At 38.1% G+C, this 24417-nt stretch overlaps 1 protein-coding gene across 1 annotated transcript in view; it reads left to right on the forward strand.

Annotated features, from left to right (window-relative positions):
* Positions 1-24417, forward strand: part of ATG10 (autophagy related 10) — a 272173-nt gene that overhangs the window by 17574 nt on the left and 230182 nt on the right. The window contains exon 2 of the mRNA XM_052644059.1: positions 2798-2917. Coding sequence (XP_052500019.1) covers positions 2810-2917 — 108 coding nt within the window. The 5' untranslated portion in view covers positions 2798-2809. The remainder of the gene's footprint in view (positions 1-2797; positions 2918-24417) is intronic.

Consider the following 24417-nt stretch of genomic DNA (forward strand, 5'->3'; position numbering starts at 1 on the left):
CTTTTCATTCTAGGGGACTGGAATGCAAACGTAGGAAGTCAAGAAACACCTGGAGTAACAGGCAAATTTGGCCTTGGAATGCGGAATGAAGCAGGGCAAAGACTAATAGAGTTTTGCCAAGAAAATGCACTGGTCATAGCAAACACCCTCTTCCAACAACACAAGAGAAGACTCTACACATGGACATCCCCAGATGGTCAACACCGAAATCAGATTGATTACATTCTTTGCAGCCAAAGATGGAGAAGCTCTATACAGTCAGCAAAAACAAGACTGGGAGCTGACTGTGGCTCAGATCATGAACTCCTTATTGCCAAATTCAGACTCAAATTGAAGAAAGTAGGGAAAACCACTAGACCATTCAGGTATGACCTCAATCAAATCCCTTATGATGATACAGTGGAAGTGAGAAACAGATTTAAGGGCCTAGATCTGATAGATGGAGTGCCTGATGAATTGTGGAATGAGGTTCGTGACATTGTACAGGAGACAGGGATCAAGACCATCCCCATGGAAAAGAAATGCAAAAAAGCAAAATGGCTGTCTGGGGAGGCCTTACAAATAGCTATGAAAAGAAGAGAGGTGAAAAGCAAAGGAGAAAAGGAAAGATATAAGCATCTGAATGCAGAGTTCCAAAGAATAGTAAGAAGAGATAAGAAAGCCTTCTTCAGCGATCAGTGCAAAGAAATAGAGGAAAAGAACAGAATGGGAAAGATTAGAGATCTCTTCAAGAAAATTAGAGATAATAAGGGAACATTTCATGCAAAGATGGGCTCGATAAAGGATAGAAATGGTCTGGACCTAACAGAAGCAGAAGATATTAAGAAGAGGTGGCAAGAATACACAGAAGAACTGTACAAAAAAGATCTTCACGACCCAGATAATCATGATGGTGTGATCACTAATCTAGAGCCAGACATCCTGGAATGTGAAGTCAAGTGGGCCTTGGAAAGCATCACTATGAACAAAGCTAGTGGAGGTGATGGAATTCCAGTTGAGCTGTTTCAAATCCTGAAAGATGATGCTGTGAAAGTGCTGCACTCAATATGCCAGCACATTTGGTAAACTCAGCAGTGGCCACAGGACTGGAAAAGGTCAGTTTTCATTCCAATCCCAAAGAAAGGCAATGCCAAAGAATGCTCAAACTACTGCACAATTGCACTCATCTCACACACTAGTAAAGTAATGCTCAAAATTCTCCAAGCCAGGCTTCCGCAATACATGAACCGTGAACTTCCAGATGTTCAAGCTGGTTTTAGAAAAGGCAGAGGAACCAGAGATCAAATTGCCAACATCCGCTGGATCATGGAAAAAGCAAGAGAGTTTCAGAAAAACATCTATTTCTGCTTTATTGCCTATGCCAAAGCCTTTGACTGTGTGGATCACAATAAACTGTGGAAAATTCTGAGAGAGATAGGAATACCAGACCACCTGATCTGCCTCTGTATGCAGGTCAGGAAGCAACAGTTAGAAATAGACATGGAACAACAGACTTGTTCCAAATAGGTAAAGGAGTGCATCAAGGCTGTATATTGTCACCCTGCTTATTTAACTTATATGCAGAGTACATCATGAGAAACGCTGGACTGGAAGAAACACAAGCTGGAATCAAGATTGCCAGGAGAAATATCAATAACCTCAGATATGCAGATAACACCACGCTTATGGCAGAAAGTGAAGAGGAACTAAAAAGCCTCTTGATGAAAGTGAAAGTGGAGAGTGAAAAAGTTGGCCTGAAGCCCAACATTCAGAAAATGAAATCATGACATCACTTCATGGGAAATAGATGGGGAAACAGTGGAAACACTGTCAGACTTTATTTTTTTGGACTCCAAAATCACTGCAGATGGTGACTGCAGCCATGAAATTAAAAGAGGCTTACTCCTTGGAAGAAAAGTTATGACCAACCTAGACAGTATATTCAAGAGCAGAGACATTACTTTGCCGACTAAGGTCTGTCTAGTCAAGGCTATGGTTTTTCCTGTGGTCATGTATGGATGTGAGAATTGGACTGTGAAGAAGGCTGAGCGCTGAAGAATTGCTGCTTTTGAAGTGTGGTGTTGGAGAAGACTCTTGAGAGTCCCTTGGACTGCAAGGAGATCCAACCAGTCCATTCTGAAGGAGATCAACCCTGGGATTTCTTTGGAAGGAATGATGCTAAAGCTGAAGCTCCAGTACTTTGGCCACCTCATGCGAAGAGTTGACTCATTGGAAAAGACTCTGATGCTGGGAGGGATTGGGGGCAGGAGGAGAACGGGACGACAGAGGATGAGATGGCTGGATGGCATCAATGACTCGATGGATGCGAGTCTGAGTGAACTCCGGGAGTTGGTAATGGACAGGGAGGCCTGGCGTGCTGTGATTCATGGGATTGCAAAGAGTCGGACACGACTGAGCAACTGAACTGAACTGAACTGAAGGTGGTAGATAGAGAAGGAAATCTGAGGAGGTTGTTTGGAAGCATTAACTTAGAAGGGAAATAATATAAACACTTGAAACTAAATTTATGGACAAACTAGACTTTTTGAACCATAGATAGGTATTTGTTACAACTCAAAAACTAGGTTTTGAGTTTTCATGTTGATCACATTTTCTTCCTGATTAAAAGATGGGGATAGGGAGAGAAAGATGGAAACAAAACACTGTTTTTGTTTTTGTTTTTTTTTGGAATGGCTCTGGGGTTATTTTCCAATGTACATGCCAAATTTTGGTTTGTTTAAAGAAATACATGAATTAGCAGAATTCCTTTCTGTATTCATTCCACAGCTGATGTTAATACTTAGTTTTTATATTTCAGTTCTCATTTAGTATGGAAGAAGATGAGTTCTTTGGAGAAAAAACATTCCAGCATTATTGTGCAGAATTCATTAAACATTCACAGAAGATAGGTGATGGTTGGGAATGGAGAGCTTCAAAGGTAAGAATTTTATTTTTTATTTCGATAGAAGTTTTTATTTTTCCCCACTTAAAACCTGAGTAATTGAAAGTAATGTATGAAAGCTAGTTTGATTTAGTAAAAGGCTTAAATTGAAGAATGTTTTAAAACAGATGTCCGTTTTATTACTTTAGCTATATATACTCATTATAATTAGGCTAATGAAGTATTTTCTAGAAAAGTCCTTAGATGACCTGCTTTAATTTAATAGATAAGAGTGCTTAGCATATTAATTATCTAAATGTAAACAGATGCTTCTGTGGTGCTTCAAACCATTTGTTTATACTATTATATTTTCTTTAGAAACTACTTTTGTCCAGAGAGTGAAAAGATAATCCAGACATCAAACCATGGTCAAATAATCACAAATTCTGAATTATGGAGGACTGTTCAGTTCAGTTCAGTTGTTCAGTTGTGTCCAGCTCTTTGCGACCCCATGGACTGCAGCACTCCAGGCTTCCCTGTCCATCACCAACTCCTGGAGCTTACTCAAACTCATGTCCATTGAGTCAGTGATGCCATCCAACCATCTCGTCCTCTGTCATCCCCTTCTCCTCCCGCTTCAATCTTTCCCAGCATCAATGAGTCAGTTCTTTGCATCAGGTGGCCAACGTATTGGAGTTTCAGCTTTAGCATCAGTCCTTCCAATGAATATTCAGGACTGATTTCCTTTAGGATTGACTGGTTTCATCTCCTTGCAGTCCAAGAGACTCTCAAGAGTCTTTTCCAACACTACAGTTCAAAAGCATCAGCTCTTTGGAGCTCAGCTTTCTTTATAGTCCAGCTCTCACATCCATACATGACCACTGGAAAAACCATAGCTTTGGAGGACTGTATCTTTGGGAATTTCTTAATAATATAAACACAATTCCAAAACATTCTTTCTTTTGGTTCTATTTAGTAATATTAATAGCAACGTAAAAAGTATATATACTCATTAATTTCCACACATATATTTAGTAAGATTTTCTGCCTAAAGCTCTTTAAGAGGTCTTTGAAATCCCTTTTTTAGAGAATAAGTTTTTTCTATTTGATGTTTTATCTGATTTGTGAAAAAGTGGTGAAATCTTGTGTCTCTGTTGATTAGCTCTGTTTCATGTATGAAATCTGAGAAATGTGAATATTTTTGAGCTGATTCTTATGATTCAGAACTAGAGGCCAGGGAAATGCAAGTCTTGATCAGCTTCAGATTGTCACTGGGGAGAGAAGCCATGATTTCCTCTTGGGTGGTATGTCAGCTAAGCTTTGGCAGGGGGTTCATGTCAGGGTTCAGAAGTGTAGAGTCAATTTCTTGTGGTAGATTCCAGCCCTACTCTCTAAGTTAATGATGGGACAGTTCATAAACCCTTAAGGTGTCTCTCAGTCTAGGATAATATGATCTTAATAGCACCTTTTATTATTTTTGGTGCTGAGTATTTTATAATTTTGCTTTCTGTTATGTTTGAATTTCTAATCTTATTTCTTCTATGATTATTATCAACATATAAAGGAACTACTAATTTTTATATATTACTTTTATAACCATTCATCTTACTAAATTCTCCTAATTTTCATAAATTTTCAGTAATTTCTGTTGTGTATTCTGAGTAGAATGAGGCTATCTACAAATGAGTTTTTTCTTGACTTCTTTGTAATATTTCTCTCTATTATTTTTATGAATCGCGTAGAAAACTGTTAATAGTAATAACAGATCTCTTTGTCTTCTTCCTGATTTTAATGTTAATGCTTCTGATATATAATGGTTAAAATGTTGGATGTTTATTCATTGGATGAGAATAGGTTTCTGACCCATTTTATACTGTAATAATTTGTGTGATTATACTTTGGGAACTTTCCCTTTTCATTAGGTTTAAAAAAAAAAAGAAAAGATTTTCTTCTTTTATCTTAAGCTGGAGGCTGAATAATAGATTCCTGTACCATTTCAGGGACCTAGTAGAGTGGGGGAGGGGAAAGTTAGAGAGGAAGTTGTGTGTGTGTGTGTGTATGTTTGTGTGTTGGGGGGCTTTGGGGAAGATCTCCAGGGGGAGGGGATTATATGTCAGAAGTTTCTTCTCTGAATTTGTTGAAAGTAGTGCCATAAGAGGCGGTTTCCAGGATTTGTTTTTATTCTTGGCCTTGCCTCTACTTCAAGGATGGGTATGGCTAAGTCTAGTTTCTTGTTTGCTGCCACTTCCCTGCTGAGTTAGAAAAGCTGCCTACCCTTTGGAGTGAGAATTACGCCTCTAATTAAGGACTATTCTCTTTAATGTGGGCATGAGCCTATAGATACTATCAAAAAAGCCCTAAAACATTCATCAGAGAAAATCTTTACAGCCTTAAGGTAAGGATTGCAAACTCAAGAGTCTGTGAAGACCTGGTGGGGTAATGTAACTGGGTCAAGCTGCTAGGGCCAAGACAATGTGGACTCTGTCTGAGTCGGGGCCTATGGCTGACCAGAGTGCTTGGCCTGAGGACAGGAGTTTGCCAAATCTTCCAAGAAAAGTAAAAAAGATTTAGAGTAATATCTAAATTTTTAAATGTTGACAACTAATTTAAAAAGATACTTTTCAAAGACAGTGAGGACTGAACCCACATGCCATGGCTCTGTGTGTCCAGTGGGTGACTTCTGGGATTGGGTGTCTGCCTGGTGTTGACTGGTTTCTCACCTTGCCTCAATGCATACTGTTGATCTGAATTGGGATAAAGGACTCCAGGCAAAGAGATCCTTCTCTACTGTATTTTAAAATGTTAGTATTTTTGCTACTTAATTTCTGCAGTCCTATACCCTATTTAAGAAGGAAATTGTGAATCGGTTACTTCATTATCTCCTTTAAACCTTCCATCCTTATTACATCTCAGGCTTTGTGGAACTGTTTGGAAACAATACTTAAACTTTTACTTTTTATGCTCCAGAAATTAATTTTTATATTAAAAGTAGTTGTATTGGTATATAATTGACAAACAATAAGCTACACATATTTAAAGTGTAAAATTTGATAAGTTTTGACGTATGTACAGACCTTGAACCTTCACCACAGTCATGAGAGTGAGCATATCTATCATCCCCAAAAGGTTTCTTATATAACTTTTTAGTGCCTCTCTCTGCCCCTTCTTGCCCCTCGTTTTTAAAAAGAACTTTGTTTATCCCTATATAAAGAGACTTCTTTAAAGAGTATGTATACTGTCACTCATATTTTCAGGTTTGTTCATAAACCACTTTGGTACCACCCATTTTATCTTTTAATATTTAGAGAATTGGTATAATTCAACATTTTAGGTAAGGCAAAATATCATTATTTCTGCAGAGTTCATGAGAAAAGCAGTGTAAATGAAACATATAAATAATTTAAAATTTTAAAAGAAAGAAATTTCTTAAAATAGTCAAAATGTCCTAGTTTTTTTATCTGGAGGTATGCAGATTAAGGAGAATGCTTCTAAATCAGTGTTTTTTTGGTGGGACTTAATTCTATTGGCATTTGGTCAGGACTCTTCTTGTTTTCCTACTCTTAGCATCTCCAAACCCCTCAGAAGGTTGGTACACTCTTCCTAAGAGCCATTGTTTAATGTGATGGTGTATCAGATATTAAAGATAGTGGTTAAAATCATAGGCTTCAGAGTTAGATAGACCTGAGTACAAATCCTTGCTCTACCATTATTTCCTTTACCGTAGTCCTCTACTAGCTGGATTTTAGACAATATACTTAATGTAGCTGAATTTCATTTTCTTTACCTATAAAATAGGAATAACAATAATACCTAACATGGCTGTTGTGTGGATTAAATGAGATTTGCATTCTAAAAGTTCAGCATAGTTTCTGGCATGTGGACAGTTATTGTATGATTATCATTTTTAGGTGGTTGATTGAAATTTTCAGTGTCTTTTGTTAGATAAATAATGCTATGAATGAAATTGTAGTTAGGTTTTCAGAAAACTTTATGAAAGTCTATTAGCACCAAGTATACTGGATTGATCTGAATGAAATTCTAGTTAGGTTTTCAGAAAACTATATACTGTAGTATTGATATATTGGGGCTTACCTGGTAGCTCAGCTGGTAAAGAATCCCCTGCAATGCAAGAGACCCTGGTTTGATTCCTGGGTCAGGAAGATCACCAGGAGAAGGAATAGGCTACCCATTCAGTATTCTTGGGCTTCCCTGGTGGCTCAGATGGTAAATAACCCACCTGCAGTACAGGAGACTTGGGTTGGGAAGATTCCCCTGGAGGAGGGCATGGCAACCGACTGCAGTATTCTTACCTGGAGAATCCCCATAGACAGAGGAGCCGGGAGGGCCACAGTTCATGGGGTTGCAAAGAGTCGGACACAACTAAGCACAGCACAGTGCACTGATACGTTATTCTGAATTTTCTACAATAAGAAAGGGGAGCAGAAGATGGTAAATAGCAATGAATGCAATTGTTTGAAACCCATTAAAGGGTTACCTTGTTTTATTGCACTTTGTAGATATTGTATGTTTTACAAATTGAAGGTCTGTGGCAACCCTGTGTCGAGCAAATCTATCAGTGCCATTTTTTCAACAGCCTCTGCTAACTTCATGTCTCTATGTCACATTTCAATAATCTTCACCGTATTTCACATTTTTTCATTATTATTATATTTGTTATGGTGATCTGTGATCAGTGAGCTTTTAGTGTTGTGATTATTTTGGAGTATCATGAACCCTACCCGTTAACAGTGAACTTAATAAATGTGTGTGTCCTAACTGCTCCACTCACTGGCCATTGCCCTATCTCTGTCCCTCTCCTCAGGCCTCCCTATTCCCTGAGACATTGCAATATTGAAATTAGACCAATTAACAACGTTACAATGGCCTTTAAGTGTTCAAGTGAAAGTAAGCATTGCCTCACTTTAAATCAGAAACTGGAAATGATTAAGCTTAGTGAAGAAGGCATATCAAAAACTGAGACAGGTCAAAATTTAGGCCTCTTGCACCAAACAGTTAGCCAAGCTGTAGATGCAAAGGAGAAGCTCCTGAAGGAAATCAAATGTGCTACTCCAGTGAAGACATGAACAGTAAGAAAGTGAAACTGCTTTTCTCTAAGGAGGAAGCTTTAGTGGTTGGGAAGATCAAACTAGCCACAACTTCCCATAAGCTGAAACCTAATCCAGAGCAAGGCTCTAACTCTTCAATTCTTTACAGGCTGAGAAAGGTGAGGAAGTTGCAGAGGAAAAGTTTGAAGCTTGACAGAGTTTCACTCATGAGGTTTCAGGAAAGAAACTATTTCCATAACATAAAAGTGCAAGGTGAAACAGCAAGTGTTGATGTAGAAGCTGCCGCAGGTTATCTAAATCTAGCTAAGGTCATTAATGAAGGTGACTACACTAAACAGCAAATTTTCAGTGTAGACAAAACAGTCTTCTATTGAAAGAAGATGCCATCTAGGACTTTATAGCTAGAGAGGAGAAGTCAATGCCTGGCTTCAGAGCTTCAGAGAACAGACTGACCGGATCTTTTGTTGGTTCCCTGGTGGCTCAGAGGATAAAGCATCTGCCTGCAATGCAGGAGACCTGGGTTCGATTCCTGTGTCAGGAAGACCCCCTGGAGAAGGAAATGGCAACCCACTCCAGTACCCTTGCCTGGAAAATCCCATGGATGGAGAAGCCTGGTAAGCTATGGTCCATGGGGTCGCCAAGAGTCGGACACGACTGAGCGACTTCACTTCACTTCAGTGCAGCTGATGACTTTAAGTTGAAGCCAGTGTTCATTTATCATTCTGCAAATCTTAGGGTCCTTTAAGATATGCTAAATCTACTCTACCCATTTTCTATAACTGGATCAAAAAATCCTGGATGACAGCACATCTATTTATAGCATCTCAACATATTAAGCCCACTGTTGAGACATACCATTCAGAAAAAAAGATTGATTGAAAATAGTACTGCTCATTGACTACATACCTAGAGTTACCCAAGAGCTCTGAGGGAGATGTACACAAGATTAAAATTGTTTTTATGCTTACTAATACAACATCTATTCTGTGGCCCATGGATCAAGGAGTATTTTCAACTTTCAAGTCTCATTTTGTAAGAAATACATTTCATAAGACTGTAATAGTGACTCTGGGTGAATCTGGTCAAAGTCAACTGAAAGCCTTCTGGAAAGGATTTACCATTCTAGATGCCATGAAGAACATTTGTGATTCATTGGAAGAAATCAAAATGTCAACATTAACAGGAATTTGGAAGAAGTTCATTCCAATCCTCATGGATGACTTTGAGGGGTTTAAGACTTCAGTAGAGGAAGTTACTGCAGATATGGTAGAAATAGCAAGAGAACTGGAGTTAGAAGTGGAGCCTGAAGATGTGACTCACTTGCTGGAGTCTTATGATAAAACTTGAAAAGATGAGGAGTTGCTTCTTATGGATGAGCAAATAAAGTGGTTTCTTGAGATAGAATTTACTTGTGGTGAAGATTCTGTGAAGAACTGACAACAAAATATTTAGAATATTATATAAACTTAGTTGATAAAGCAGTAGCAGGGTTTGTGAAGACAGACTCCAATTTATTTCTTTATTTTTATTTTTTTGGCCACACTGTGCAGCTTGTAGGATCCTGCACTTGGGTAATGAACCTGAAAGCATGGAGTCATATCACTGGACCACCAGGGAATGGGTAAAATGCTATCAGACAGCATTGCATGCTACTGAGGAATAATTGGTGAAAGAGTCAATTGATGTGGTAGACTTCATTGTTGTCTTATTTAAAGAAACTGCTACAACCATCCCAACCTTCAGCAACCACCACCATCATGAGTCAGCAGCCATCAACATAAAGGCAAGATACTCCACCAGCAAAATGATTATGACTTGCTGAAGGCTTAGATGATGGTTAGCATTTTTTAGCAATGAAGTATTTTTTGTTTATATATTGTGTTTTTATACTTAATGCTATTGCTCACTTAATAGTCTACAGTATAGTATAAACATAACTTTTATATACACTGGGAGACCAAAAAAATTTGACTCACTGTATTGTGATATTTGCTTTATTGTGTTAGTCTAGAACCCAGCCCTCTATATCTCGAAGATATTTCTGTATATATTTAAAAAACCCATGAGCTCGTAATGTTAGAGAAGGAAGGGGGATAAAGAGTGGATGAGACAGAGAGAGAGAGAGGGAGAAACAGGCAGACAGGGAGGAGCAGAACAGACTCCAAACTTAACTCGTTGGACACCATTGGGAGTATCTAAGGCATCAACTCCTTGGTCTGAAAATTGTTGGTTAAAGGAAAAGAAATAAGCATTTATCCTGCATGTCCTGTATGAACTATATTTCATGGTAACTAAATAGCCTAATTTGAAAAATGAAAATTTTCTGCACCCCCGCCCCCCACAGAATTCCAATAAACATAAAAAGGGCAATTGTTGTTCAATCATTATGTCATGTCCAACTCTTTGTTACCCCAGGGACTGCAGTATGACAGGCTTCCCTGTCCTTCACTATCTTCTTGAGTTTGCTCAGATTCATGTCCTTTGAGTCAGTGATGCTATCTAATCATCTCATCCTCTGTCACCCACTTCTTCTGCCCTCAATCTTTCCCAGCATCAGGGTCTTTTCCAATGAGTTTGCTCTTCACATCGGGTGACCAAAGTATTAGAGCCTCAGCTTCACCATCAATTCCTTCCAATGAATATTCAGGGTTGATTTCCTTTAGGATTGATTGGTTTCACCTCCTTGCAGTCTGAAGGACTCTCAGGAGTCTTCTCCAGCACCATGATTCCAAAGCATTAATTCTTCAGCACTCAGCCGTCTTTATTTTCCAACCGTCACATCCATACATGACTACTGGAAAAACTTTAGTTTTGACTAGATGGACCTTTGTGGGCAAAATGATGTCTCTGCTTTTTAATATGCTGTCTAGCTTTTTGTCATAGCTTTCCTTCCAAGGAGCAAGCGTCTTTTAATTTAATGGCTGCAATCACCACCCACAGTGATTTTGCAGCCCAAGAGAAGAAAAGTCACTACTTCTACTTTTCTGACTTCTATTGGCCATGAAGTGATGGGCCAGATGCCATGATCTTAGTTTTTAGAATATTGAGTTTTAAGCCAGCCTTTTCACTCTCCTCTTTCACTTTCATCAAGAGGCTTTTTAGTTCTTCTTCACTTTCTGCCATTAGGGTGGTATCATCTGCATATCTAAGGTTGTTGATATTTCTCCCAGCAACCTTGATTCCAGCTTGTGATTCATCCAGCCTGGCATTTTGCATGATGTACTCTGCATATAAGTTAAATAAGCAGGATGACAATATACAGCCTTGTCATACTTCTTCCCCAATTTTAGAGTCATGTCCCGTTCTGTTAACTTCTTTGACCCGAATACAGGTTTCTTAGGAGACAGGCAAGGCGATCTGGTACTCCCATCTTTTTAAGAATTTTCCACAGTTTATTGTGATCCACACAGTCAAAGGCTTTAGCATAGTCTATGAAGCAGAAGTAGTTGTTTTTCTGAAATTTTCTTGCTTTCTGTTTGATCCAACAAATGTTGGCAATTTGATCTCTGGTTCCTCTGTCTTTTCTAAATCCAGCTTGAACATCTGGAAGTTCTTGGTTCACATACTATTGAATGCTAGTTTGAAGGAGTTTGAGCATAACTTTACTAGCATGTGAAATGAGTGCAATTGTACAATAGTTTGAGCATTCTTTGGTGTTGCCCTTCTTTGGGATTGGAATGAAAACTGACTTCAATTAGAAAATCACCACTTTTCAGTCCCTAATGAAAAGAATTAGTAATAATCAGTAGGTGAAAGCATTAGATGAAAAGTTAATGTGGAATTTACAAAAGAGGGATTGAGCTATCATTACCTGATAATGATCGATTACCTCGTAATTGATCTTAGCTTTGCTGAAAATAGGGTGAAAGTGTTAGTTGCTCAGTCATGTCCGACTTTTTGTGACCCCATAGACTGTTGCCCAATAGACTCCTGTGTCCATGGAATTCTCCTGGTAAGAATTGGAGTGGGTTGCCCTTCCCTTCTCCAGGGGATCTTCCCCACCCAGGGATTAAATCTTGGTCTTCTGCATTGCAGGCAGATTCTTTACCATCTGAGCCAACAGGAAAGCCCCAAAATAGGGTATCCAGATATTATGTACTTTCTGAAGTTTTATAACATGTATCATAGACCACAGTCTATGAAATATTCTTGCCACCAAAGATGAACCTGAATAGAACCAATCAAGGAAGTCAAGTGATAGAGGACCAAGTTAATTGACACTATGGGAAGCAAATAGAAAAATCTAGAAATCTAAAGGACAACTGACCCAGTTTCCTTATAAAGTTATTGGTAGGGTTAAGAAGTGAGGAGGAGGATTATATTTGTAATTATTTAGAATTAAGAACCAGGGTTTATTGGGTTTTGTTTTTAAAATATCCTTGAGGCAGCAAGCAGCATGTTGTTCTAGTGTGCACTAGTGTGCAGCTCAGGTCATGTGAGACTTACTATGGGAGGGTGAGACTGATTCAGGAAATGGGTCTGTTGAGCATGCACTAGGATGTCTTGACAGTGTCAGCTTGCTATGAAAGTTTCTCAGTCCTTACTTTCCTTTTCTGAATTTATCTTGTTGACCTGTAACAGTGAGTTTGTAGACTGAGAACAGTGTTTGGGCTGGTAAGTTACAATTAGTGCTTGAATTGCCACCAGTTTAGACCACACTTTGAATAGCACTACTCTAAATTAATGGAAATTCAAGAACCATACCCTAATGTAATGCGTGAACCTTGTTTTGATCCTGACTCAAACAAAGCAACTGTAAAAGGACTTTTTTGGGGGGACAGTTGGGGATATTTGATTATGATTAAGGTGTAAAATGATACTGATGAGATTAGCAAAGAAAAAACACACCAGGGACAGATAAAGCAAATGTGGCAAAATCATGACATATGTTGAATATGAGTAATGTGTGTATAGGTTTGATTTTGGTACTATTCTCTCTTTTATGTGTGTTACATATGTGCTTCCTTTTGATGTCATAACAATTTATTCTTCACCCTAAACGTTATTTGTAATTACTAATGTTCTTACCCTTGTCTTAGATTCAGTAGCCTTTTTGGAATTTGGGTGGTTTAAAACTTCAAAGCAACTTGCTTTCTAAAATTTTTTCTTTTGTGTTTTTACTTGCTAGATATGAGTAATTAGTTCTGTGATTCCACTTTTCACAGGTTATTGATAAAATAATTTCCCATAGGTTTTCAACTTACTCTCTCACTTTTGTATAGCAGAAACAGGAAAAGAGACCATTCAGATACTGAAAACAAAATATTCTACTAATCTTGAGATTAGATTTTATACAATTGACACTAGATTACTTTGTATGTTATTTTTAAAGAAGAATTAAAAGCCTTCTGCTCCCTTACCCCCACCCCTGCCCCATTAATCCCTGTCTCTTCAGTTAAATGTACTAGATTATATCTTGAAATTTCATATCAACACACTAGAAATATTTTGATCATTTTCCTAACAGCTTAGGAGCTGATTATTTAAAGGACTTATTTCCTAATTTATGTAGATGTAGAGTAAAACTTTAAAATTTTACTTTATTCTTAGAAATTTAAAATTAAAATTTTTTTGATTCCTGATTTTTAAATTTCTTTTTAATTCCTTCTTTTCAGTAGTCTTTCTGATTAATTCACATTGATTTTCTTAGAGCCCTTTACCATATCCTAATTACATCAAATTCGTATTTTTAAAATAGATTCTAAAATATTTCCATATTTTACTGTATTCCATCTTTTAACACTGTCTGACTAGAAAATTCACCCCACCCTTCCCATTTATTCTCCTACCCTGCTGAATTTCACACCTTGTTTATTTGCACAGCTACCTTTATTATACCTTCATTGGTGCTTCAGATGGTAAAGAATCTGCTTACAATGCAGGAGACCTGGGTTCCAAGGGAATGGCTACCCATTCCAGTATTCTTGCCTAGGAAATCCCGTGGACAGAGGAGTCTGTAGGTCTGTAGTCCATGGGGTAACAAAGAGTCAGACATGACTGAGTGACTAACAGTCACCTTTAAGTGAACCTTAAAAGTGAATAAAGTGAAATAAAGTGAACCTTTATTTTTAATGTCTTATTATGAAAAATTTTAAGTATACAAAAGTAAAGAGCATAGAATAATGAATTTCACATACCTCTCACCTTACTCCTATAATTATCAACTCATAGCCAGGAACATACTCTTAAAGCATATGTGGCATATAGGAAGTGCCATAATATATCTCAATTTAATTAAGTTGGCTTTCTTTTTTCCCTCCCCCAGTTTGTCTTAAAATTATGGATTCTTCAAGTACACTCTAAATTTATTTATCATTAATATTAAAATTAATGAATGAACTCAGGAAAAGACTCTAGAGACCTAAAATATTATTTCAAGAAATATTTATTTATTTTAAAAATTATAGGAGAATACCTATACATGACATAAAATTTATCATCTTAACCATTTTAAAGTGTATAGCTCAGCAGACCAATGTGCAGTTCACATTGCTGTGCAACCAAGTTCCTGAACTCTTTTCATCTTACAGAATCAAAACTCTATACACATTAAACACTAACTACTCATTCCCTGCCACCCTAACCCCTGGCAACCATCCTTCTACTTTCTATGAATTTGACTACTGTAGTAATATCACATCGGAGAAGGCAATGGCACCCCACTCCAGTACTCTTGCCTGGAAAATCCCATGGATGGAGGAGCCTGGTGGGCTGCAGTCCATGGGGTTGCTAAGAGTCAAGACAGGACTGAGCGACTTCACTTTCACTTTTCACTTTCATGCATTGGAGAAGGAAATGGCAACCCACTCCAGTGTTCTTGCCTGGAGAATCCCAGGGACGGGGGAGCCTGGCAGGCTGCCGTCTATGGGGTTGCTCAGAGTCGGACACGACTCAAGTGACTTAGCAGCAGCAGCAGCAGTTATATCACATAAGTGGAATCAAACAGTATTTATCTTTCTGTGACTGTCATTTTGTTTAGCATGAAGTCTTCCAAATTCACCCTTTATTTCTACAAATGTTGAGTTAGGATGTTAAGAAGTAGAGAACTAAACAGAGGATTGGGGGTGAATTTCCGTTAAATGATGACATCTTGAATTATATGGCCTCATTCTGTTAAGAGATTTCGCTTCTTTTATTTTGAAGCACAACATTATTAAAGAGGATTAAATGTATGTCTGATAAGACTAGATTTTCACCAGTCTCAAATTTGCTGATACTGTATAAATCCAACTGGATATTTCTATCAGAAACACAATCAAATTGGAAAGTAAATAGTGGAATTAATGGGGACTTTCCTATGGCTTAGTTGGTAAAGAAATCTGCCTGCAGTGCAGGAAACTACCTGAAATACAGGATACCCGGGTTTGATCCCTGTGTCAGGAAGATCCCTTGGAGAAGGAAACGGCAACCCACTACAGTATTTTTGCATGGGAAATTCCATGGACAGAGGAGCCTGGTGGGCTGCAATCTCTGGGGTCACAAAGTGTCAGACACAGCTAGGTGACTAAACCAATAGAATTAATATCTTAAGTACAGTTATTTTTCCTACCTGTTAATTTTTGTGATTTTTATACATTGAGCTGTTGGAATGAGGATTTTTATTTTAAAGGTGAAATATTAATTGCCCACTTACACTTTTTGATCTCTGTGTACACAATATCCTTAGATTCCTTGCTAAAATTTAATGACAATTTTAAAGTTTATGAGAAGAATAGACATTTCCTACAGGCTTCTTAAGTATAATATTTTTTTATGTGAAGTGAAGTGAAAGTCGCTTTTGTCTGACTCTTTGCAACCCCATGGACTATACAATCCATTGAATTCTCTAGGCCAGAATACTGGAGTGGGTAGCCTTTCCTTTTTCCAGGGATCTTCCTAACCCAGGAAACGAACCTAGGTCTCCCACATTGCAGGTGGATTCTTTACCAGCTGAGCCACAGTTTTTTATGTGAGTAACAAATAAATGCATTTGTTGGTTTGAAATACTTAGTTTTGCTTAACTTTTATTTTTCTTCTTTCAGCTTATTAATTTTTTATATATCCCTGTATTAATCCTTTTTAGGGTGGTTGTGAGCCATTATTGCTATTAGTTTTAGTATAATGCTGTATTTGTTCAAGTCATCTACTGTGAATTACTGAAATATTGTTTCTGGCCCCAAATGTCTCTAGATAAAGATTAGATATATTGCCTTCACACAGTCTCTTGATTAGACTGAAGTAGAGTTTTTGTTTTTTTTTTTTAGCTTATCTTTGGAGATTAGGAGAAAAATGCACTTGGAACAGCATGCTGTGTTTTCGTAATAAATATTGACTCACAGTCAGTTACACTAGATTTTTCATTCATAATTTATTGTGTGTTATGATATGATCTGTCATTTAAGCATATGTAAATCTTAAGCATCATTTCAAGAAGAACAGGTTGTATCACTTGTGAATTAAATATTTTTGAACACCATTTTTAAAGCTTATCAAGAGTATCAGAGAAAGGAAAGCTGTAATACTTTATAAATTTATCAGTTGAATTTAAACAATGATAGTAATTGTGTACATCTAACACTTAAAATCACATTTTTGGCTAACTGTGATGTTTGGGTTCATTGGGCAGACTGGCAGGGTGTATTTCAAAAAGCCTCCTAGAGAGTTAATATTGGTAAATTTATAAAGCTCAGGATCTGACCCACAGATTCAGATAGAATGAGATGGAGCTATCTCTCAAAGAGGGATCCACATCAAGCAATGTCAAATAATATATGTATACACACACACGCACACACACATATCCTTTAACACTTATATTCTGAGATACATATATATGTGTGTGTGTGTGTGTGTGTGTATGCTAAGTCTCTCCAGTCATAGCTCACTCTTTGTGACCCTATGCACTCTAGCCCATCAGTCTTCTCCATCCATGGGATTTCCCAGGCAAGAATACTGGAGTGGGTTGTCATTTCCTTCTCTAGGGAATCTTCCCAACCCAGGGATTGAACCCATGAGTGTCTCCTGCATTGCAGGCAGATTCTTTACTGCTGAGCTACCAGGGAAGCCCCGTATATATAGTACATATATATAATATAGTTAATAAACTATATATATAATTAATAAATTGATATATATATCAGAATCTAGTTTATTAACTTATAATGAATAGAATTGTCAAATGAATCAGAATGCTTCTGTCATCATGATTCGTTTTGTTTTGTAGGTGAACAAATCACAATTGCATGAATACAGAATGAGTACAAATTCTCATGTATAGTTGTATGAAACATTTAGTGGCACAATCTAAGAGTGGCATCATACATCTTGCTCTGCAGTAGGAATAATCTTACCATTTGAGGCCAAATTGTTTAAAGTATGTGGGGTAAAAATCTCTTTCTTGAACAGTGTAGTAGGCAATGCCAGTATTTCCTCCACTGATCTTCTTCTTCTTCTTACTTTTGAGTTTTCATAACTGACCAGTCTCTTTTGGTTGCTGTTTGATTATAGTTAGACTGGGGAGCTGTTCTGTCTCTTTTAGGGTAATTTGCCCATCTGCTCTGATCTCTTATGAGTTAATTTCATGCTTGAACTCAGAAATGCTTTTTTCAAAAGCCTTGGACTAGGCCTCCAGTTACAGACAGCATTACCTTGATCTTTAATGTTTGGAGAGATAGAAAAAAAATCATAAAAGAATCACATTACTCTAATACAATTGTGGTTGGTTTGCTGAATTTCCTTCACATGTAGGGTTTCATATTTAGGTTCTCTTATACATGTGTTACTATGTTTCCCAATTGGGATTTTAATGGTTGCTGTTTTAAATTTAAAATATTGGAGTGAGATTACATATCTGCAACATTGTCTTTCCTTTTAGAAACAGAATAGAAGCTCACTTTAAAGACTGATTCTGCTGGATATATTTTGCAACTGGTTACCTAAATGAACTGTCTTACTACATCTAGTGCTTTTGAAAATAATGATTTGGTGCTTTCCATGTCATCTGACATAGCAAAAATATGGTTTCTTTTCTGATATTTATGGCTTCATTTTGTGACAATTTCCAGAACTAACTGTGTGCTGTTAACAGTAATCACATGTATTCTTGCTTTGCAGCATCACTTTGTAAGTATATGGCAGTCTTCTTATCTTCATTTTGTGTCAGGATAACTTGAATAAATGAATAAACTTAGGCACCAAGATAACAATTGACTTGCCCAAGTTTGAGTTACAACTGGAGCAAGAAGCCAGGTCTTTGGACACTATAATACCATATTTCATATATAATATTATTTTTCTAAATATTAGCCTTTATGCAAAGTTTAGTTACATAAGTGATCTCATACATTTGAGAGTTCTATAACCTCAAGCTCAACATAATCAAGTTTGAGCTCATATCTTTCAACCTTTTCTCAGTTGAATTCTTTGTTTTAGTAGACGGCTCTACCATCATTGTGGCTCAGGCCATAAAACTGAAGAATTTTACATTCATTGTCTCCTCAATACCTAGACCTTTTGGATCATTATATTCACTTAAAAATCTCTCCCATTGACTTACCTCTGCCTCCTCTGTCCTCCTTTTCCATTGCTGCTGTTTTGGCTCAGACCATTGTTTCTGCTTTCTGTCTTTGTTCTTGTACTCTGCCAACCTGATTTCCACCCTGCCAAAGTGATCTGTCTATAAAACACAATTCCAATCCATTACTCCCTGGTTAAAATCCTTTAGTGATGCTTTGTTATTTCAGGATATAGTTCAGGCTCCTTATCTAAGCATATGCAGCTCATGCCCCCAAAAGATATATTCTTTTGAATCTGGCTTTGTTTGCTCAACATTCATTTATGCACAGCTTTAGGGTCAGGGAGTGGACAGAGGTTATGCTGGGACACCTGAGCATGATGGATGGAGTAAGACTTCCACCCTTCCTGAAGGATCTGTGTGGAGGTTGGGGAGCACATTCAAATTTCAGACAGGTTTATACTCTGCCCTGCTTTCTAGTTTCTCCCATGTCCTCTGTTCATGTGAACAACCTCACCATCAACCCAGGACTTGAAGACAGTGTGGTTTTCTTGAGGTATGTGGGTGGGAGGCAGGCAAGGTTGTTAGCGGAGTTCAAGACCCTCTTGGTCTCTCTTTTCCAGGATCTACCTATTACCTTTTGGTTTTGTTGTTGGGAGGCTACTTGTCCCAACTGGGATGGCTACCTCAGACTTGCTCCTGAGATTGCTACTTCTGCTGGTGATGCTGCTAGACTGCATATTTTCATCTTTGGCTCCAAAACAATGGAGTCTTTCCAGCCTTGAAGCTGCCCTAGCTTGCAGTCTAGGGAGACCCCTTGCCCTGGCCACTGACCACCGGGGAGGGATAGTAGCAGCCCCAGGTGGGAGTGTCACAGAGTTCCACTGTTCTTACCCTAATTTCAGCAGTGTTTCATGAATAAGTGCTTCTTACTGTGTTTGACTTTGGTTGATTACCAGATTCCTGAAATGGTTATTTTTTAAAAATAATTTTGAACACTTTCAAAGTTGTTTTTTGGAGATTTGGCACCCAGACTCCTGAGGCCACAGGGTGATTTTAATTTGCGTTTTTCTAAAAACTAGTTCATTTGAGCACCTTTTCATATGTTTGTTAGTTTATCATACCATCCTTTGTGATTTGTTTGGTTAAGTCTTTTGCCCATAATCACTAAATATTTTTTAGAGATTAAATTTAAGCAGATAGGTGGCACTGACCCCAAGTTTGGCTTAGATTCCTGCTTCTCCTCTGTATTTTCATAGAACTGATGCATGGTTTTATATGGTGGTTATCTGTATCTGAGTCTCCATGGTACTTTCAAAGCTCCTTAACTACAGGAATTTTGTTTCTATATTCTTGGTGCTTAGCATAGTAAGCACTCTATATGCATTTTTTAAAAATTGAATTAAAATCATACAAATGGAATTCTGCAAGGTTTTTTATTTGTGTAAATACATTTCATTATATTTCATTTCACAGTGGGTCATTGACTAGTATTTAAAAACCTATTTGTTTTATAAGAAATTTCATTTAATAAGTAATATTCCTTATTAGTAGAATGAATCATTGGGTCCAGTGTTACTATGTAATGTCATCAGTGACTTCTAAGTTTATTGATGCTAAACTCTGGTAAATGGTTTGATCTTTCAGTAGTATTTGACAAGGATTGATCATACTTTTCTACTTGATATATTCATTTGGTATCCTTACTCTCTTGGTTTACTGCCTAAATTATTCTTCATTCTTTTTCAGTCTCCTGTTTTCCCACAGCCTCATAATATTAGTGCTCAGGTCCTGTTCTCTTGTTTGGCTAATCTGATGACCCTGGAGGTCATCATTTAAACTGTAACAAAAGTTAATTACTCCTAAATGTATACCTCTTGTCCAGACTTCTCTCTTGAATTCCAGATTCATAAGGCCAACTTCTTACTTGATGTTTCTACTTTGATGTCTCCACTTAGTCTCAACATGTCCAAAATTAAACTCTAATAAGTCTCTTCCCAGACTTGCTTACCCACTATCACCCAGACTTTCTCCTTTCAACTGATGGCAATTCCAGTTTTTCAATTGTTCAAACTACTGGAGATATCCTTCACTTCTGTATTTCTCTCTTATTCCCCATCCTGTTGCCTCCACCTTCAAATACCTAGAATCAGACCATTTCTCATTATCTCCCTTACTTCCCAGGTGGCTCGGATATTAAAGAATCTGCCTGCAGCGCTGGTAGACATGGATTTGATTCCTGGGTCAGGAAGATCCTCTGGAGAAGGGAATGGGTACCCACTCCAGTATTCTTGCCTGGAGAATTGCATGGACAGAGGAGCCTGGAGGGCTATAGTCCCTGGGATTGCAAAGAGTCAGACATGACTGAATGACTGAGACACACACACACCTGCTACTGCTCTGGTGAAGCATCAACTTTTACTAGAATTACATTCCTAACCACCTAACCATCAGCCTGCTTCCACCCTTGTATTCCTATGGTATAACCCATTTAAAATGGGAGTCATATTGTATCAGTCACTTCTCAATTCTAAGTGAAAGCCAAAGCATTTATAGTTACCTGTAAACTTTGTGATCTGCTCCTTCCCCACTCTCTTACTTTTCTGACATCACTTCCAACTTCCCTCCTTTCATTCACAACCATCCAGGCAAACTGACTTTCTTGCTGTGCCTCAAACACACCAGAAAAACACTACCTCCTGGGCAGGGTGGGGGTTGGGGGGTGGTCTCTGAATTGACTGGGCCTTCTTTTAGAACATTCTTCTTCCAGATATGACTAACTGCTCCCATTTCTCTGTCCTCCCATCCCATGTGTTTGCTCACATGTCACCTTCTTACGGAGGCTTCCTTGACCACCTTATTCAACATTTCAAACTACTTGGTCTCCCCACCTACAGTCTTACTCCTGATTTTCCTTATCCTTCTCTGCTCTTTTTCTCGTAATATTAGTCACCTTCTGTAATTTACTTTTTTTAAAAAATTCCTTCAGTGAGTTTAGTTTTTTAGACTCATTTTCTTTTTTTGAGAAGTATAGAACAAAATACAGTTATTAGAGGACAGTTCAGTTCAGTTCAGTTGCTCAGTCATGTCCAACTCTTTGCAACCCCAGGAACCACAACACATCTGGCCTCCCTGTCCTTTACAAATTGCTGGAGTCCACCTAAACCCATGTCCATTGAATCGGTGATGCCATCCAACCATCTCATCCTCTGTTGTCCCCTTCTCCTCCTGCCTTCAATCTTTCCCAGCATCAGGGTCTTTTCAAATGAATCAGCTCTTTGCATCAGGTGGCCAAAGTACTGGAGTTTCAGCTTCAACATCAGTCCTTCCAATGAACACCCAGGACTGATCTCCTTTAGGATGGACTGATTGGATCTCCTTGCAGTCCAAGGGACTCTCAAGAGTCTTCTCCAACACCACAGTTCAAAAGCATCAATTCTTCTGTGCTCAGCTTTCTTTTTAGTCCAACTCTCACATCCATACATGACTACTGGTAAAACCATAGCCTTGACTAGATGGACCTTTGTTGACAAAGTAATGTCTCTGCTTTTTAATATGCTATCTAGGTTGGTCATAACTTTTCTTCCAAGGAGTAAGTGTCTTTTAATTTCATGGCTGCAGTCACCATCTGCAGTGATTTTGGAGCCCCAAAAAACAAAGTCAGCCACTGTTTCCCCATCTATTTCCCATGAAGTGATGGGACTGGATGTCACCTGATCTTAGTTTTCTGAATGTTGAGCTTTAAGCCAACTTTTTCACTCTCCTATTTCACTTTCATCAAGAGGTTCTTTAGTTCTTCTTTACTTTCTGCCATTAGAGGACATCTGCTCTACAATATTGTGTTGGCCTCTGCCACACATCAGCACAAATCAGCTACAGGTATACATATTATGTTTATTGTTTAATGTCTCTCTTTCACTGTTTAATCTATGAGGACAGAGATCTTTGTTTGCTGATATGCCCAAAGCAGCTGGAATATCACTGGGTATAAAGTAGATACACAAACATATTTGCTAAATGAATGATTGAATATCTGACTTTCTTGGAAAAAAAAATCTACACTTTGAAGAATTTTATTAGACAAAAAGTTTTATTTGAAAAAATATGAGAAATTTTTAAAAATCTCAACGTTCTTCTTTTATCCCTTAATTGATGAATTAGGATCCATGAAAACACCATAAAATTTACATAAAAAGTTAATAAGTATCATTCAAATAACCTCTTCAGGGCAGTCTTTTTAATAAAACTGGCATTTCTGTATAAATGGAATTTTTTATAATGATATGCAGTATAGTAGAATTTAATGCATACTTTAGATTTTAAAATAACCATGTAACAGTGTGTTGAGTGGGACCTTTTTATCTTGTTCCTGATTTGCAGCTAAGGCCCCAAGCTGAGGACAAAAGACTTCGAGTAACTAATTTTCTATATTTGGATAGCTATGAATAATCTACTAGCCACTGGGGCCAGAAACTTGCCTGCAGAGACTGCTCAGAGGAACCATTCCTGAAGAACTGGCATTTTCCACCCTATTCCAATATGAGAATAGAATTCAGCAGAGCAGAAATGCACAGTTTGTGATGAGAAACAATTCCCTCCCTCCCAAATTTCTCTTAGTTCCCCAAAGAACCACTTGTAAAGAGTATGGGGTGCTTTCAAGTTGGGAAGGGGGTCATTCTTTGTTTGGTTGAACATTTGTTTCTCCATGGACTTGCTGATCTGCTGTTTTTTTTTTCTACTGGAGCAGACTAAAGGGAATTGATGGTAGTGGGGTGGGGGTGCAGAGGATACTGTTTAATCTGTTTAATATGGTCACTTCATAGAGTAGCTGTGCTGAACCTATTTTTCCCTTGTCCTGCCAGGCCAGGAAGGGTAGAGGGACCTCAGCAGTGGAAGAGGACGATAGTTACTGTCTAGATCAGGTAAATGTCCCTGTAGGATCTTCTGAAGAGCCGTTTAATCACTCATAAAGGAGCTAGCAGCTACATGCCTGCCATTTGCAGGAGCAGTGACACCCAGTCAGTGTCAGCCAGAGGAGCAACAGCAGACGACAAGGAGAGGACTGTGACTGCATACAGTTAGGTAAGGGGAAGGTCTTCTTTCCTACTTCCAGTTTTCAATCCATGGGCTTCTGGAAGAAGTAGTGAGAGGCAGGTTTCTCTGAGCAAGACAATGCTTCTTTTCTCCATTCTAAGCTGCAGAGAGTGTGGGTTGAACTACAGGGAAAAAGAGCTTCAAATTCATTTTGAGCCTGAAATCTTCAAAATGGCAAAAATAATATAAGATTGAGTCTTAATTATCTGAAGTTTCAAATTCTAATAACTGAAAGCATCTAAAAAGTATAGAATGGAACCAAATTGTTTTTAAGGATCCCTAATATATCAGTTGTGGGCTTTCTTGGTGGCTTAGTGGTAAAGAACCCACCTGCCAATGCAGGAGCTGCAGGTTCGATCTCTAATTCTGGAAGATCCCCTGGAGAAGAAATGGCAACCCACTCCAGTATTCTTGCCTGAGAAATCTCATAGACAGGGGAGCCTGGCGGGCTACAGTCCATGGGGTTACAAAGAGGTTGGACATGACTTGTTGACTAAACAACAACAATAGCAACAATATATCACTTAGGTATTACAGCATAATAAATCATTATAAAGCTTAGTGGTTTAAAACAACCACCATTTATTATTTCTCAAATATCTACCAATTGGCCGGACTATTCTGCTAATCTATGGTAGGCTCAGTTGATGTCCACAGGGCTTACTTAGGTATGTACTAGATTGGCCAAAATGTTCCATTGGGTTTTTCCATAACATCTCATGGAAAAGCCCAATGAACTTTTTTTGGCCAACTCAATACAATCCAGCTGAGTATTGGCTGGGAGCTGGCTTGTCTAAGAGGGCCTCACAAAGAGGGGTAATTCAGCCTAGTTCTGTGTTTCAGCAGGTTGGCCTGAGCTTGTTCTCATGGTAGTGGTTAGGGTTCAAATGAAGAAAGTAGAAACA

The sequence above is a fragment of the Budorcas taxicolor genome, chromosome 7 (assembly GCF_023091745.1).
Source record: "Budorcas taxicolor isolate Tak-1 chromosome 7, Takin1.1, whole genome shotgun sequence".
In the NCBI taxonomy this organism is placed as follows: domain Eukaryota; kingdom Metazoa; phylum Chordata; class Mammalia; order Artiodactyla; family Bovidae; genus Budorcas; species Budorcas taxicolor.